The sequence below is a fragment of the Taudactylus pleione genome, unplaced genomic scaffold (genome assembly GCF_031769625.1).
Source record: "Taudactylus pleione unplaced genomic scaffold, aTauple2 ptg000214l, whole genome shotgun sequence".
Lineage (NCBI taxonomy): Eukaryota > Metazoa > Chordata > Amphibia > Anura > Myobatrachidae > Taudactylus > Taudactylus pleione.
Window position 1 is genome coordinate 15,401,980 of NW_028284616.1, and position 12,620 is coordinate 15,414,599.

At 50.0% G+C, this 12,620-nt stretch overlaps 1 protein-coding gene across 3 annotated transcripts in view; it reads left to right on the forward strand.

Moving 5' to 3' along the window:
* The window catches only part of CPAMD8 (C3 and PZP like alpha-2-macroglobulin domain containing 8), a 185,474-nt gene that overhangs the window by 57,760 nt on the left and 115,094 nt on the right, over positions 1-12,620 (forward strand). For 2 of the 3 annotated variants that reach the window (XM_088478478.1, XM_088478477.1), the window contains exon 15: positions 765-931. In XM_088478478.1, coding sequence (XP_088334604.1) covers positions 765-931 — 167 coding nt within the window. The remainder of the gene's footprint in view (positions 1-764; positions 932-12,620) is intronic. The other variant, XM_088478479.1, reaches the window with a different exon arrangement.

Here is a 12,620-nt window from a genome sequence, read left to right on the forward strand (position 1 = left end):
TAATACAATTTTATACATTTCTATTTGTTACAGTGATCAAATGGGTTTTTACAAAGTTTGTTTTTAATACTTATGCTTCTAACAAATGCTTTACTGTGAATTACTGATACCTCTTTATTCTTGTTGTTCACCAAGATCATAAACCATTCTAACAGTATTTTATCATATACCACCATATGCTGTATGTTGAAGGCATGCATGGAAATAAATGCACACATTGCCCTATTAAAAATTGCACGCATCTAGGAAGCAACACCGTCCCATCCATCAGATGGATCTCTGCATATGTTCAACTCAACATAGCCCGCAATTCGCTTACACACCCACGGCACGTCCTCAGAACACTTACTCTACGTACGAATGCCTTGTTGCTGCCTAATTAAACCCATATTGCCGAAAGTGGAGATGTGACTGAGATACAGACCACTGTGAAAAGCTCAGCCACAGAGCATATGCAGTGCTACAAACTGGCAAGATCCGTCCACAACACTGACTTGCATGTAACTCTGCATCAGCCCTATATATGCATTATGAGATGTCAACATGGCATGGCTAAGCTCAATGGCAAGTACAGATATGGTTTAGCTATCCCTTAAAACATGAACTCCCTCTGATCTAGAAACAAATGTTATGTGTTTTCCAATATTTATTGTCATTGAGTTTGATGTTTGTTTTATGTTTCTGTCATCAGTACATGTTATTTTGCTGGGTTGTTATGTAATGTTTATATTAGGTGTTGTTATAGCTGCTATGACTTCTTGCAGCAGAGCTCTCCTCCAGTGACTCTGAGGTGTGGATGACGTATGTTCATTTCCATGTAACTCACACCATGGCCCCTCTGAGTCGCCTGTTGGTTTATTATGTGAGGGAGAATGGAGAAGGGATTACTGACAGCGCCCAGATACTGATACAACCAGCTTTCAAGAACCAGGTATCTCTCAAAGTGTCTGTCTTCACATAATGAGGCTCCTCTAATGGCACATTATTATAACCCTCTCACTATTGTCTCCTGTAGTATATGTCTGTTTATTCCTTGCCTCATGCTTGTTTTGTTAGTGATTCATAGACATCCGTCTATAGCCTCACACCTATTTCTTTATAACGTATTATTCTATATAACTCATATTTTCCCTTTCCTATTACTGCATACTATTATACTAGTAGAACTATTAATGGGGACCAGTCATCTACACTAGTCATTTTCAACCTTTTTCAACTCGCGGCACACTGAACAAGATTTTAAAATTGCTAAGGCACACCATCAGTTCCCCATGGGAAAAACACACACATTGACCCCATGGGAAAAAAACACTCACAAATTGGTCCTGCACAGGAAAAAGAACATATATTGGGCCCCACAGAAAAACAAACACACACATTGCCCCCCCCCCCTGAAAAAAATAAAACACAATGGCCCCTGCAGAACCAAAAGTCACACTCAGTGACTGAGCACACAGTGCAGAGCTTGGAGCAGTGTGCAGGCGGGCGTACAACACGGCATGTGTGACCTATGTCATGCCACCGCATATCCATAGGTCACAGCCCGGGTGCGCCTGAGCCTCCCAGAAGAGCCCTGCACTGCCCGGGCCAGCAGTACAAGTAAAGTCAACCCTGACTTTGCTGACCTCACGGCACACTTACGTTCGTGGCACCCTAGTGTACCACGGCACAGTGGTTGAAAAACTCTGATCTACACAGTAAGCAGATACATGAAAACATTTACTAATCTGTATGTTTTTTTTCATATCCATCTCTTTAATGGATATCATGGAAGGAGCTAATGATGGGCAAGGCTTCTCCCTAAGAAATATTGGTGACCTGTACGCATGCTCAGGACAGTATCTTCAGGCTCATTCTGGCACATATACTCCTATTATGTAATAACGATGTACAAGTAGAAAGTAGTACAGTGCAACTCACGTCCGCTTGCACTGCAACTACCTTGGGATTGTTACCTGTACACTGTGAATTTGTTGGCTACAATGATACAATTGTGAATTGAATTGTATGCTTCTGAAAATTTGCCCACATTTTTAAGTCCTATTGTCAGTCAATTAGTTTGCGTATTGGCCCTGATTTGCCAATAATATGGCAAATACAAAACACATACTGGGGAATCAAGATAATCGAACATAAATAAGTAAATCAGCAAGCTTTAACAAACTACACATCTCTATAGCCTTGTATGAGGAGTTTACTGCTGCCCACTCATTCTTCCTGGACTGTAGTAGGAGAAAAGGTCTGTCTACGCTCCCTGTAAATCTTGTGTACACTCATGTCCGCACTGCATACACTACATAGCTGTATAAAACAGTATTTTGTTGTTACATATGTTGCACACGCATTACATACAACACACTGACTGCTGCAAAACACAATTATAGATATTATCACTCATACCTACTTAAGCACCTGCTTTCTCCATATCCTGGACACTACTTACTAAACACCCATTGGCTCCTGCAGTTCATCCTGGACACTCTCCCTATCTGGACCTCGGTGACCTGGTCATGAGTATATGTCCACCTACTGTAATCACTAACCTAATACTATAACACTATCCCCTAACCCTAATAACCCTAGAGGCCCCCATACATCAGCAATTGATTGCAGCAATTGTGCAATTTGCAATCGATTGTGTATAAAAATCTTTCCCTTTTTCAATTGATTGCAGAATTGCCACAATCGATTGAAAAAACAAGAGATATGGTAAGAACTTACCTTTGTTATCTCTGTTTCTACGAAGTCCATAGGGTCCACAGGGTTGACCTTGGGGTATAGCTGGATCTGGATCCACGGGCACCACGCAGTTAAAGCTTTGCTGCTCCCAGGATGCACTTGGGTCCGTCCTCCTCTATACCCCGCCCCCGGCCACAGGCACCTCAGTTGGTAAGCAGCTAAGGCCGGAGGAGGAGACTAAACAGAGAGAAGGAAGACTGGAACACACAAGAAACCATACTCACAGAAATGGGAGACGGAAAACCGGTGACCAGCCACACAGCCCATTTGAAGCCAGGTGCGTCAGGGCGGGTGCCCTGTGGACCCTATGGACTTCGTAGAAACAGAGATAACAAAGGTAAGTTCTTACCATATCTCTTGTTTTCTACTTCAGGGTCCATAGGGGGTCCACAGGGTTGACCTTGGGGATGTCCCAAAGCAGTTCAACTAAGGGCGGGGATGCTCCTGTGCTGAAAGGAGTACCCGGCGCCCAAAGCATGCATCCTGAGAGGCGAAGGTGTCAAACGCATAGAACCTCAAAAACGTTTGAATTGAAGACCAAGTGGCCGCCTTACACAGCTGAACAGCGGAGGCGCCACGTCTAGCAGCCCAAGAAGGACCCACAGAACGAGTGGAATGAGCCTTAACAGAGGCTGGCACAGGTAAGCCCTCCTGTGCATAAGCCTCACAAATAACGGAACGAAGCCAACGGGCTAACGTTTGCTTGTTGGCAGGCCAACCCCTCTTGTGAAAACCGAAGAGGACAAACAAAGAATCCGACTTCCTAACCGAAGCAGTCCGGTCCACATAGATTCTAAGTGCCCGGACTACATCTAAGGAAGCCTCACCAGCTGAAAGATCAGGTGACTGAAAAGCTGGCACAACAAGTTCCTGATTAATGTGGAACTTTGAGACCACTTTGGGCAAAAACTCAGGACGAGTGCGGAGCACCGCTCTGTCCTGGTGAAAAATCAGAAAAGGAGGGCGACAGGAAAGCGCCCCCAATTCTGACACCCTCCTGGCAGAAGCAATAACCAGGAGAAAAACGGTCTTAAATGTCAGCCACTTGAGCTCCACCGACTCAAGCGGCTCAAAAGGAGTACCCTGCAAGACCCGTAGTACCACCACCAAGTCCCAAGGAGCCACCGGAGGCACGAAGGGAGGCTGGATCCTGAGAACACCTTGGAAAAAGGTGTGAACATCTGGCAGTGTAGCAATCCGTCGCTGAAACCACACGGACAAAGCAGACACATGAACCTTCAGAGAGGCCAGGCGTAAGCCGAGGTCCAAACCCGATTGAAGAAACTCCAAGATTCTGGAAACCCGGAACACCTGCGGATCATAGTTTCTGGATTCACACCACTGAAAATAAGTGCGCCACACCCTGTGGTAAATCCGCGCGGAAGCAGGCTTGCGTGCCCTAAGCATGGTACCAATGACCGAACTGGAGAAACCCCTAGACCTCAAGACGGCTGTCTCAAGAGCCACGCCATCAAAGACAGCCGGCCGAGATCCGGGTAAAGGCAGGGCCCTTGAGACAACAGGTCCCGACGCTGAGGAAGAAGGTACGGAGCGTCGATGGAGAGGCACCTCAGATCGGAGTACCAAGGACGTCCGGGCCACGCCGGAGCTACCAGCACGAGCGTTCCGCCGTCCTGCTTGAATTTCCGCAGAACCCGAGGAAGCAGGGATATCGGAGGAAACAGATACGCCAGGTGAAACGTCACCGACAGTGCGTCTACCAGACAGGCGCCTGCGTCTCTTGTCCTTGACCCGTAAACGGGCAACTTGTGATTGTGACGGGATGCCATCAAGTCCAGCTCCGGCAGCCCCCATTTGTCCACGAGTAGCTGAAACACCTCTGGGTGAAGCGACCATTCCCCGGGATGCACATCGTGACGGCTGAGGAAGTCCGCCTCCCAATTGAGGACTCCGGGAATGAAGACTGCCGAGATCGCTGGAATGTGACACTCCGCCCAAGCAAGAATGCGAGACACCTCCGACATTGCTGCCCGACTGCGAGTTCCCCCTTGGTGGTTGATGTACGCCACCGTGGTGGCGTTGTCGGACCGCACCTGAACCGCCCTTCCGTGAAGAGCGGGGCCGGACGACTGCAGGGCCCTGTATACTGCCCGCAGTTCCAGGATGTTGATGGGGAGAAGTGCTTCTTCCGCGGACCAACGACCCTGAAGCGATAATGAGCCGGTCACTGCCCCCCAACCCCGGAGACTGGCATCCGTCGTGAGCAGGACCCAGTCCGGGATCCAAAAGGGGCGCCCCTCGACTAGATGCGCTGTCTGAAGCCACCAAGCCAAAGACTGCCGAACCTCTGGGGACAACACCAGCATCTGAGAGCGGATCCGGTGAGGTAACCCGTTCCATTCCGATAGAATCAGCCCCTGCAGGGGCCGGGAATGGAACTGGGCAAATTCCACCATGTCAAATGTCGACACCATGGACCCCAGAACTCTCATAGCTGAATGGACCGACAGGCGGCAACTGCTCAGGCAACTGTGTATCCGCAGCTGCAGGGAGGAGACCTTCTCCGGAGTCAGGAAAATCCGTTGCTGACGAGAATCCAGCAGGGCTCCCAAATGAACCATCCGCTGTGATGGAATCAGGGAGGACTTTTTCCAATTTATCAGCCACCCGTGCGCCTGCAGGCAAGCGATCGTCAGGTGGAGATGTTGAAGCAGTACCTCCGGGGAGCTCGCCAGCAACAGGAGATCGTCCAGATACGGCAGCAGCCGTACATTCTGGTTCCGAAGATGTGCGGCCATGACTGCCATAATCTTCGTGAACACTCTCGGTGCCGTGGAGAGGCCAAAGGGTAGCGCCCGGAACTGAAAATGATGTTGAAGGATAGCGAACTTCAGATACCGCTGGTGCGAGGTGCTATCGGAACATGGAGGTAGGCGTCCTGGATATCCAGGGACACCATGTAATCCCCCGGTTCCATCGCCAGAATGATGGAACGTAACGTTTCCATCCTGAACTTGGGAACTCTGAGGAATTTGTTCAGAGACTTCAAGTTGAGGATAGGGCGATGAGAACCATTGGGCTTCTGCACCAGAAACAGAGAAGAATAGTACCCCGTCCCTCGTTGTAATTGAGGAACGGGAACAATGACCCCTGCTTTCAGCAAGGACTCTATAGCTTCCTGAATCTGTAAAGTCTTGGTCGTATCCTGAGAAGGACTCATGCAGAAAAACTGGTGGGGCGGTCTGTGCCAAAAAGACAGGGCGTACCCCTGGGAGACCACTTCTCGAACCCAGGCATCCGTGGTGGTATTGTTCCAGCACTGGGCAAATAGAAGAAGCCGGCCTCCCACTCTGGGGTCCCCCAGAGGGAGACCCGTCCCATCAGGCAGAAGGTTTATCCTCCTGCTTGGAAGAAGGGCGCCTGGCACTCCAGGCCTGCTTCTTGGGCTTAGAAGCGGCCTTGGCCGCCGATTGCCTCGGAAAGGACTGACCTTTGGCCTTGCCCTGAACCCGAAAGGACCGAAAGGCAGAGCTCCGTACTTTGGTAGGTGCAGAATCCGAAGGGAGGAAAGCTGATTTAGACTTAGCTAGAGTATCCACAATTTTGTCCAAGTCTGGACCAAAAAGCAACTCCCCATTAAAAGGTAAGGGCTCCAGTCCCTTTTTGGAGTCTGCGTCAGCTCTCCAAGACCTCAGCCACAAGGACCGACGCGCCGACACAGCTGCAGCTGACACCCGAGAGGTCAGCAGGCTTGCATCTAACGATGCTTCCCCAATGTAGGAAGCCGCATCCCTCATTTGTCCTATCAACGCTCTCTGGATCTCCGGAGCATCTTCCGGAAAGGTATCCTCCAAGGCGTTGGCCCAGCTCTCGATGGCCTTAGCCACCCAAGAGATGGCCATGGACGGACGGGCAACCGCCCCCGAGAGAGAGTAGATAGACTTTAAACAAGTCTCCACTTTCCTGTCCGTGGGATCTTTCAGGGACAAGATCGACGGCAAAGGCAGCGTAGCGCTTTTAATTAAGCGGGTAACGTGGGAATCCACGGCAGGCGGAGTTTCCCACTTCCTGCAATGAGCCTCAGGAAAAGGATAGTTTGAAGCCAACCGTTTCTGCGGTTGGAACCTCTTGCTGGGCAACTGCCAGGCCCCTGCCATATGATCCGTTAACTGATCAGACAGGGGAAAAACCGTTGAAGCTACCTTGGCCTTCTTAAAATTAGGGTACTTCGACCTGGGAGCCGGCGCATCCTCCTCTATATGAAGGATGGCCCGCACTGCCCTAACCAATGCCGGTACATTAATGGAGGACTTAGCCTCCACCTCCTGGGCCCCAGCATCCGAGTCAGAGTCTTCATGGATCTCCCCGTCATCCGAAGACATGTCCGTGTCCGTAAACTGTGCCGCCAATGAAGCCGAAACGGTTCGCTTGGACGCCCGTGGGGGCAAAATCACTGTGCAACATAGTTTGAAAGGCCGATGACGAAGCCGCCAGGCTCTGAACAGAGCTGGAGAGGACATCCACCCAGGGAGGGGGTACCGTTTGAGGATACCCCTGAAACGGTACCATCGACTGCTGTGGTACCGTGGGAGATTGCACGTACACAGGCAAACCCGCATAAGGACCCACAGTCTGAGACCCGGGAGGAGACTGCCCCAGACGCGTCACGCCCGGGGGATGGTAGGCTGGGGCAACGCCCTAGAAGGGCCCGCAGTCGGGACCGCCAGCCGGTCCGCGATCGACGCCAGCACTTGTGTAAACATCGCCCACGGAGGATCCTGCGCCACTGGGGGTTTAGAGGGACCAGGTACCAGCTGGCACCGTCCGCACAGACCGTCCTGAGACAAATCCGCCCCGTCAACCCCTGCCGAACAGCGTCGGCAGGAAAACAACACAGGAGCCACAGAGCGCTCCTTCTCCTCATCAGACATGACACAAAACTTTTGCAATAAAAGAAGTATCACCGAAAAGAGGTAAAGGCGTATAACACCTGCGCACTCCCAAGTATGCAACACAAACAGCCCACAATCTGGTACTGAGTAGCACACTGCTGTATGTGACGGACCTCACAAATACGTAGATCTATATAAGTGAGGTATACAGAAAGAACACCCCTCCCCCACGCACCTGCGGGCCTTAGGAGAAGGAAAGGGATAGGTAAAAAGCTGACAGTAAGTAGAAAAAGCACAGACAGCAGCACTAGCAATAGTCACATACCATGCAGAGAAGTTATACTCACTGAACCTTCCGCTACAATCAACCTCCCAGATTCAGTGTCTGGGAGGGCTATAGCGCTGCGAACACTGTCCTTTGCAGGGGGAGAGGTACGCAGGGGGACTGGTCCACTGTATCCGCCTGGGAGCTCTGCGATGCTGCCTGGGAAGATGGCCGCCGGAGAGCTCTGAGGAGGAGTGGCCAGGAGATAACAGCCCAGCGACGCCAGCACACATGAGAGAAGGCGCGCTGGGCTGAGGGGAGGAGCCACTAAAGCAGGGAAGGCTGCCTCCCCTGCTAGTACTAAACCCCCGGGGAAGCCGGTTCCCCGCCGGTACTTACACCCCGGGGGCCAGCGGTCACGCGGGGTATTCCTGAAGAGGGGGAGCCCGCCGCCGCTACTAGCGCCGCCGGTCTGTCCCCAGAGACCGGCGGCTGAAAGACTGCATTTGACTTCCCCCGCGTGCAGCGCGAAGCGCTACACGCGGCTTACCTGGCCCCGTAGAATCCGGCAGCAGTCAGTGGGAGCTCCCGGAGCCACGCTAGCACTGACTCCGGGGTCCCGCTGCGATCCCCAGATCAGTACTGGTGTCGCAGCGCCAGCGGGGCTGTTGGAGCGGCAGCATGGACGTCCAGATGGACAGTCTTATGCTGCCGCTCTGAAGATAGTAAAAAATAAAATAATAAAATCTTTTTTTTTTTTTTTGCAAAAAAATTTAAATTAAAGCTTAGGGGCTGCTTATGCAGCCCCACTGCCCAGGGTGACCCGACTCCGGCCGGACACCAACTAAAACTGAGGTGCCTGTGGCCGGTGGCGGGGTATAGAGGAGGACGGACCCAAGTGCATCCTGGGAGCAGCAAAGCTTTAACTGCGTGGTGCCCGTGGATCCAGATCCAGCTATACCCCAAGGTCAACCCTGTGGACCCCCTATGGACCCTGAAGTAGAAAGGGAAAGATTTTTATACACAATCGATTGCAAATTGCACAATTGCTGCAATCAATTGCTGATGTATGGGGGCATTTACACTAAAACCCAAACAACCCTAATACCCTATTAACCTTAACTCCTAACCCTCTACCCTAATACTGTAACCCTAATACCCAAACAACCATAATCCCCTATCAACCTTAACCCATAACCCTAATCTCCTGCCCTAATACCGTAACCCTAAAACCCACCCCAACCCTAAAACTCTTAACACTAACACCCAAATAACCCTAAAACTAATAATTTAATCCAAAAGGGGCAGACTAAATGGGCCAAATGTCCTTAACTGAAGTCAAATTATATGTTTCTAATTGTAGAAATACACAAGCTGTTTATTGTGATCTTATCTGGTCTATTTCTTAAAATGCACTATCTATCTAAAAAGAACACACACGAACACACACACGAACACACACACACATGTATTGTATGTACTTGTCATTAGCGGAATGGGTATGTAATGCCAGCTGTCGGGATGCCCCCTGTCATAATACCGACAGCGGCATCCCGATGGTTGGTATCCTGATAGGGGTCGGGTAATTATACGTACCCTCCCCCCTTCCCCCCTTCCCCCCCTACCCTAACTCACCCCCCTTAGTGCCTAACCCTCCCAATGGTCCCTAACCTTCCCCCCTAGGGGGGGGCCTAACCATAACCCCCCCCCAAACCTAACCCATGGCTAACGCTAAGGGCACCCCAGACTTGCCTTGTTCGGTTTGGCGTTCTTCAGCGTTCCGGCGACGGGATTAAAATAGGCGTCGGTATTTTGACACCTATTTTAAATCCCTTGTCGGGATTTCAGTGTAGGTATTGAGACCGGCAGCATCGCGGCTGCCGTTCTCATAACTGCATCCCGGCATTAGCACCATAGCATTATAGTTATAAAAATTTATTTATATGAACTAAATGGAGAATTTGTTAAAGTGGTGAATAAAAAATGGTTTTATGTATGTAGCTTTAGCACCATTGCTTATCCAGATGTAGAATAAAATACATAGGCTACTCATTTATCAGTCGGTATTTTTATTGAAGTACTACAGTCAGAAAATGGAGTTGTTTACCGCATCTAGAGACAGTCAGTGTTGCCGAGGAATTTTGAATCATTATTACAGCAAGAAATGGAAGTGAATCAGGTAAACAATTATATTGTTGTCAATCTCATAGCAATGATAATACACATAATAAAATTCAGCAAGCTGTCACCAAAACTCCCTACCAGGGCAATTAGAAATAAAGGAACAATCCACAAAAATCTATTTTGATAGGATCGATATAGAAGTTTTTTGCAAAACAGGATGAATAGCCACCCAAATGTGTAACTTTGGAAATAGTGTAAAATGGTGATTCATACCTGAATTGTGCTACCGTGCCTACACTTCATTGGAATCCCCTGGAATATTGGCAGAAGAAGTGTGACCAGTGGCCAGAATTATCTTCATTTGACATTGAAACACTTTCCTGGCATGTTGTAGTGTATTGTCTGATCTGTTCTGTACAGTAGGTGGAAAAGTAAATGAAAAGCACACTCATTTGTTTCCATCAAATAAATTACTCAACCAACAATTGTTAACGCCTAATCCTCGCCCTGCACCACACGAAGTCTGCTATGTAAAAACTGTACTGTATCCTGACACATTATTTTTAACAGATATTCAGTACACTCTATTCAGCATTAGTGTCGATGTTATCCCCAATATTTTTGGGCAACATCAACACAAATTTTTTTTTATTATCATTTTTGTCTCCTCTATTCAGCATTAAACTTCGCAGGGACAGTGGTTGCATGAACACGCTGTCCCTGCAAAGTTCCCGGAGGCAGGGCCGGATTAACAATGGGGCGGGTGGAGCTGCAGCTCCAGGCCTCAGATGAAAATAGGCCCACAGGATGCGCTTGAGACCAGCAGTGTGTACCTACAGAAAAAATATATTTTTCCTGATTTCTGTCGCAGTCAGTGCCGAGGTCTCTCCGTGGCCCCGTCCATTCCAACACCACACCCCCTGACCCTGAAAGGCTAGTAAGCTGTCACATAAAACAATAATAGCAGAGTACTCAATCCAGTACTCTGGGCCTCATTTGTCAACGAGTTTATCACTCAAAACTAGTGCTAAATATCACTTTTTATGATAAATGGTGCTCAGCCAATCAGCTCCCAACTGTCATTTTTCTAACAGTTGGGAGCTGATTGGCTGAGCACCATTTATCATAAAAATTTATATTTAGCACTAGTTTTGAGTGATAAACTCATTCACAAATGAGGCCCTCTGTCTGCTATTGTTGTATGTGACATAAATGGGATGGGAGTGCAGGCAGGAGTGACAGCCTCCAATCCTACCACCTCTGTTTGACTCCTCCCTCCCACGGACTTCAGCCGGACCCAGACCCACCTCCTCTGGAGTCTGGCTGTGTAAGCAGGCGCCGCACCGAGCAGCTTAGACTGCAATACTCAGCAGCAGGAGGGTCAGGACCCTGATCAGAATCAGGTGAGGGAATGTCAGTGGGAAGTTATTAGTTAGGATAACAGGGCTTGATTATGAGGATGACGGGGTTTAAGGAGAGGGAGAGAATTAGGCGTTAATGAATATAAATCTAATTGATGGTGTAGGGTTTAATTATCAATGGGGATGAAGGAGTTAATGTCAATTATTTTGTTGGGTACAATGAAGATCTGGCACAGTTTGCTGACATGAGCAAAGGCCGGCCAGCCCACTACGCCAGGTACGCAGCTGCGTACGGCACCAAGCTATAAGGGCGTCATCTCCTATGGCCCACTGCTGGGCTTTCACTCACAGCCGCCGGCATTACAATCATACCCCTTTTACACCGACTGAAATATCCCGGGTTGATGCACGTGAACGCGCATAACCCCGGGATTTTAGTCGGTGTAAACGGATCAACCCGGGTCCAGTGACCCGGGGATCCGACCCTGCTTGATTGCAGGGTTGAGGACGGGCTGTTCCCGTGTCACCCTGCAATGTAAATGGCGCGGCCCGCCTCACGATGACCCGGTTCGCGCTGCATGCCGCCTGATTGGCCAAGCTTCAGTGGCGCTTGGAGATGACATCACCTCCAAGCACCCACTGCAAGCAGCGCCTGCCCGAGCGGCACGAAGCAGCGCACCCCACCTGTTCTCCCTGCCTCCGGACCACTGCAGGATAAGGTAAGTAGGTCGCGGAGGGGGAGGGAGCGGAAAAAGCGCTGGTCACCTTCGTCAGACAGCCGGGTCAGGTGTGAATGGTGCCGACTCGGGTATAGCCCGGATCGGTGCCGCAGTGTAAGAGGGGGTTCTCCCAGGTCTGATCCGGGTTGGAAACGTGTTCCAAATCCCGGGTCAGACTCGGGGACTTTGGTGTAAAAGGGGTATCAGTCACTGACTCAGGTCAGAACAGCTCAACTCCGCCTCCTCCACCCCTATCTGCTCAGCAATGCTCCTGATTGGCCCCACTATCTGCTGCTCCCCTCTCATCGCAGCATCAAACTCTGGCCCTCATTCAGAGCCGCTCGTAAGCGGCCGCTCGTTCGTTATGAGCGATGTTCGCTCATCTGCGCATGCGTACGGATTATAATACGCATGCGCGAACCAGTCAGTGCGGCCGAAAATCGTTTGTTCGCTAAATAGCGAATGCCTGCTATTTTGAGTGACAGGAGGAGGCGTATGTGGGTGGTAACGGGAAGGTGCTTGAAAACGGGGAGTGGAATTTAGAACGCAGGCGTGCTTA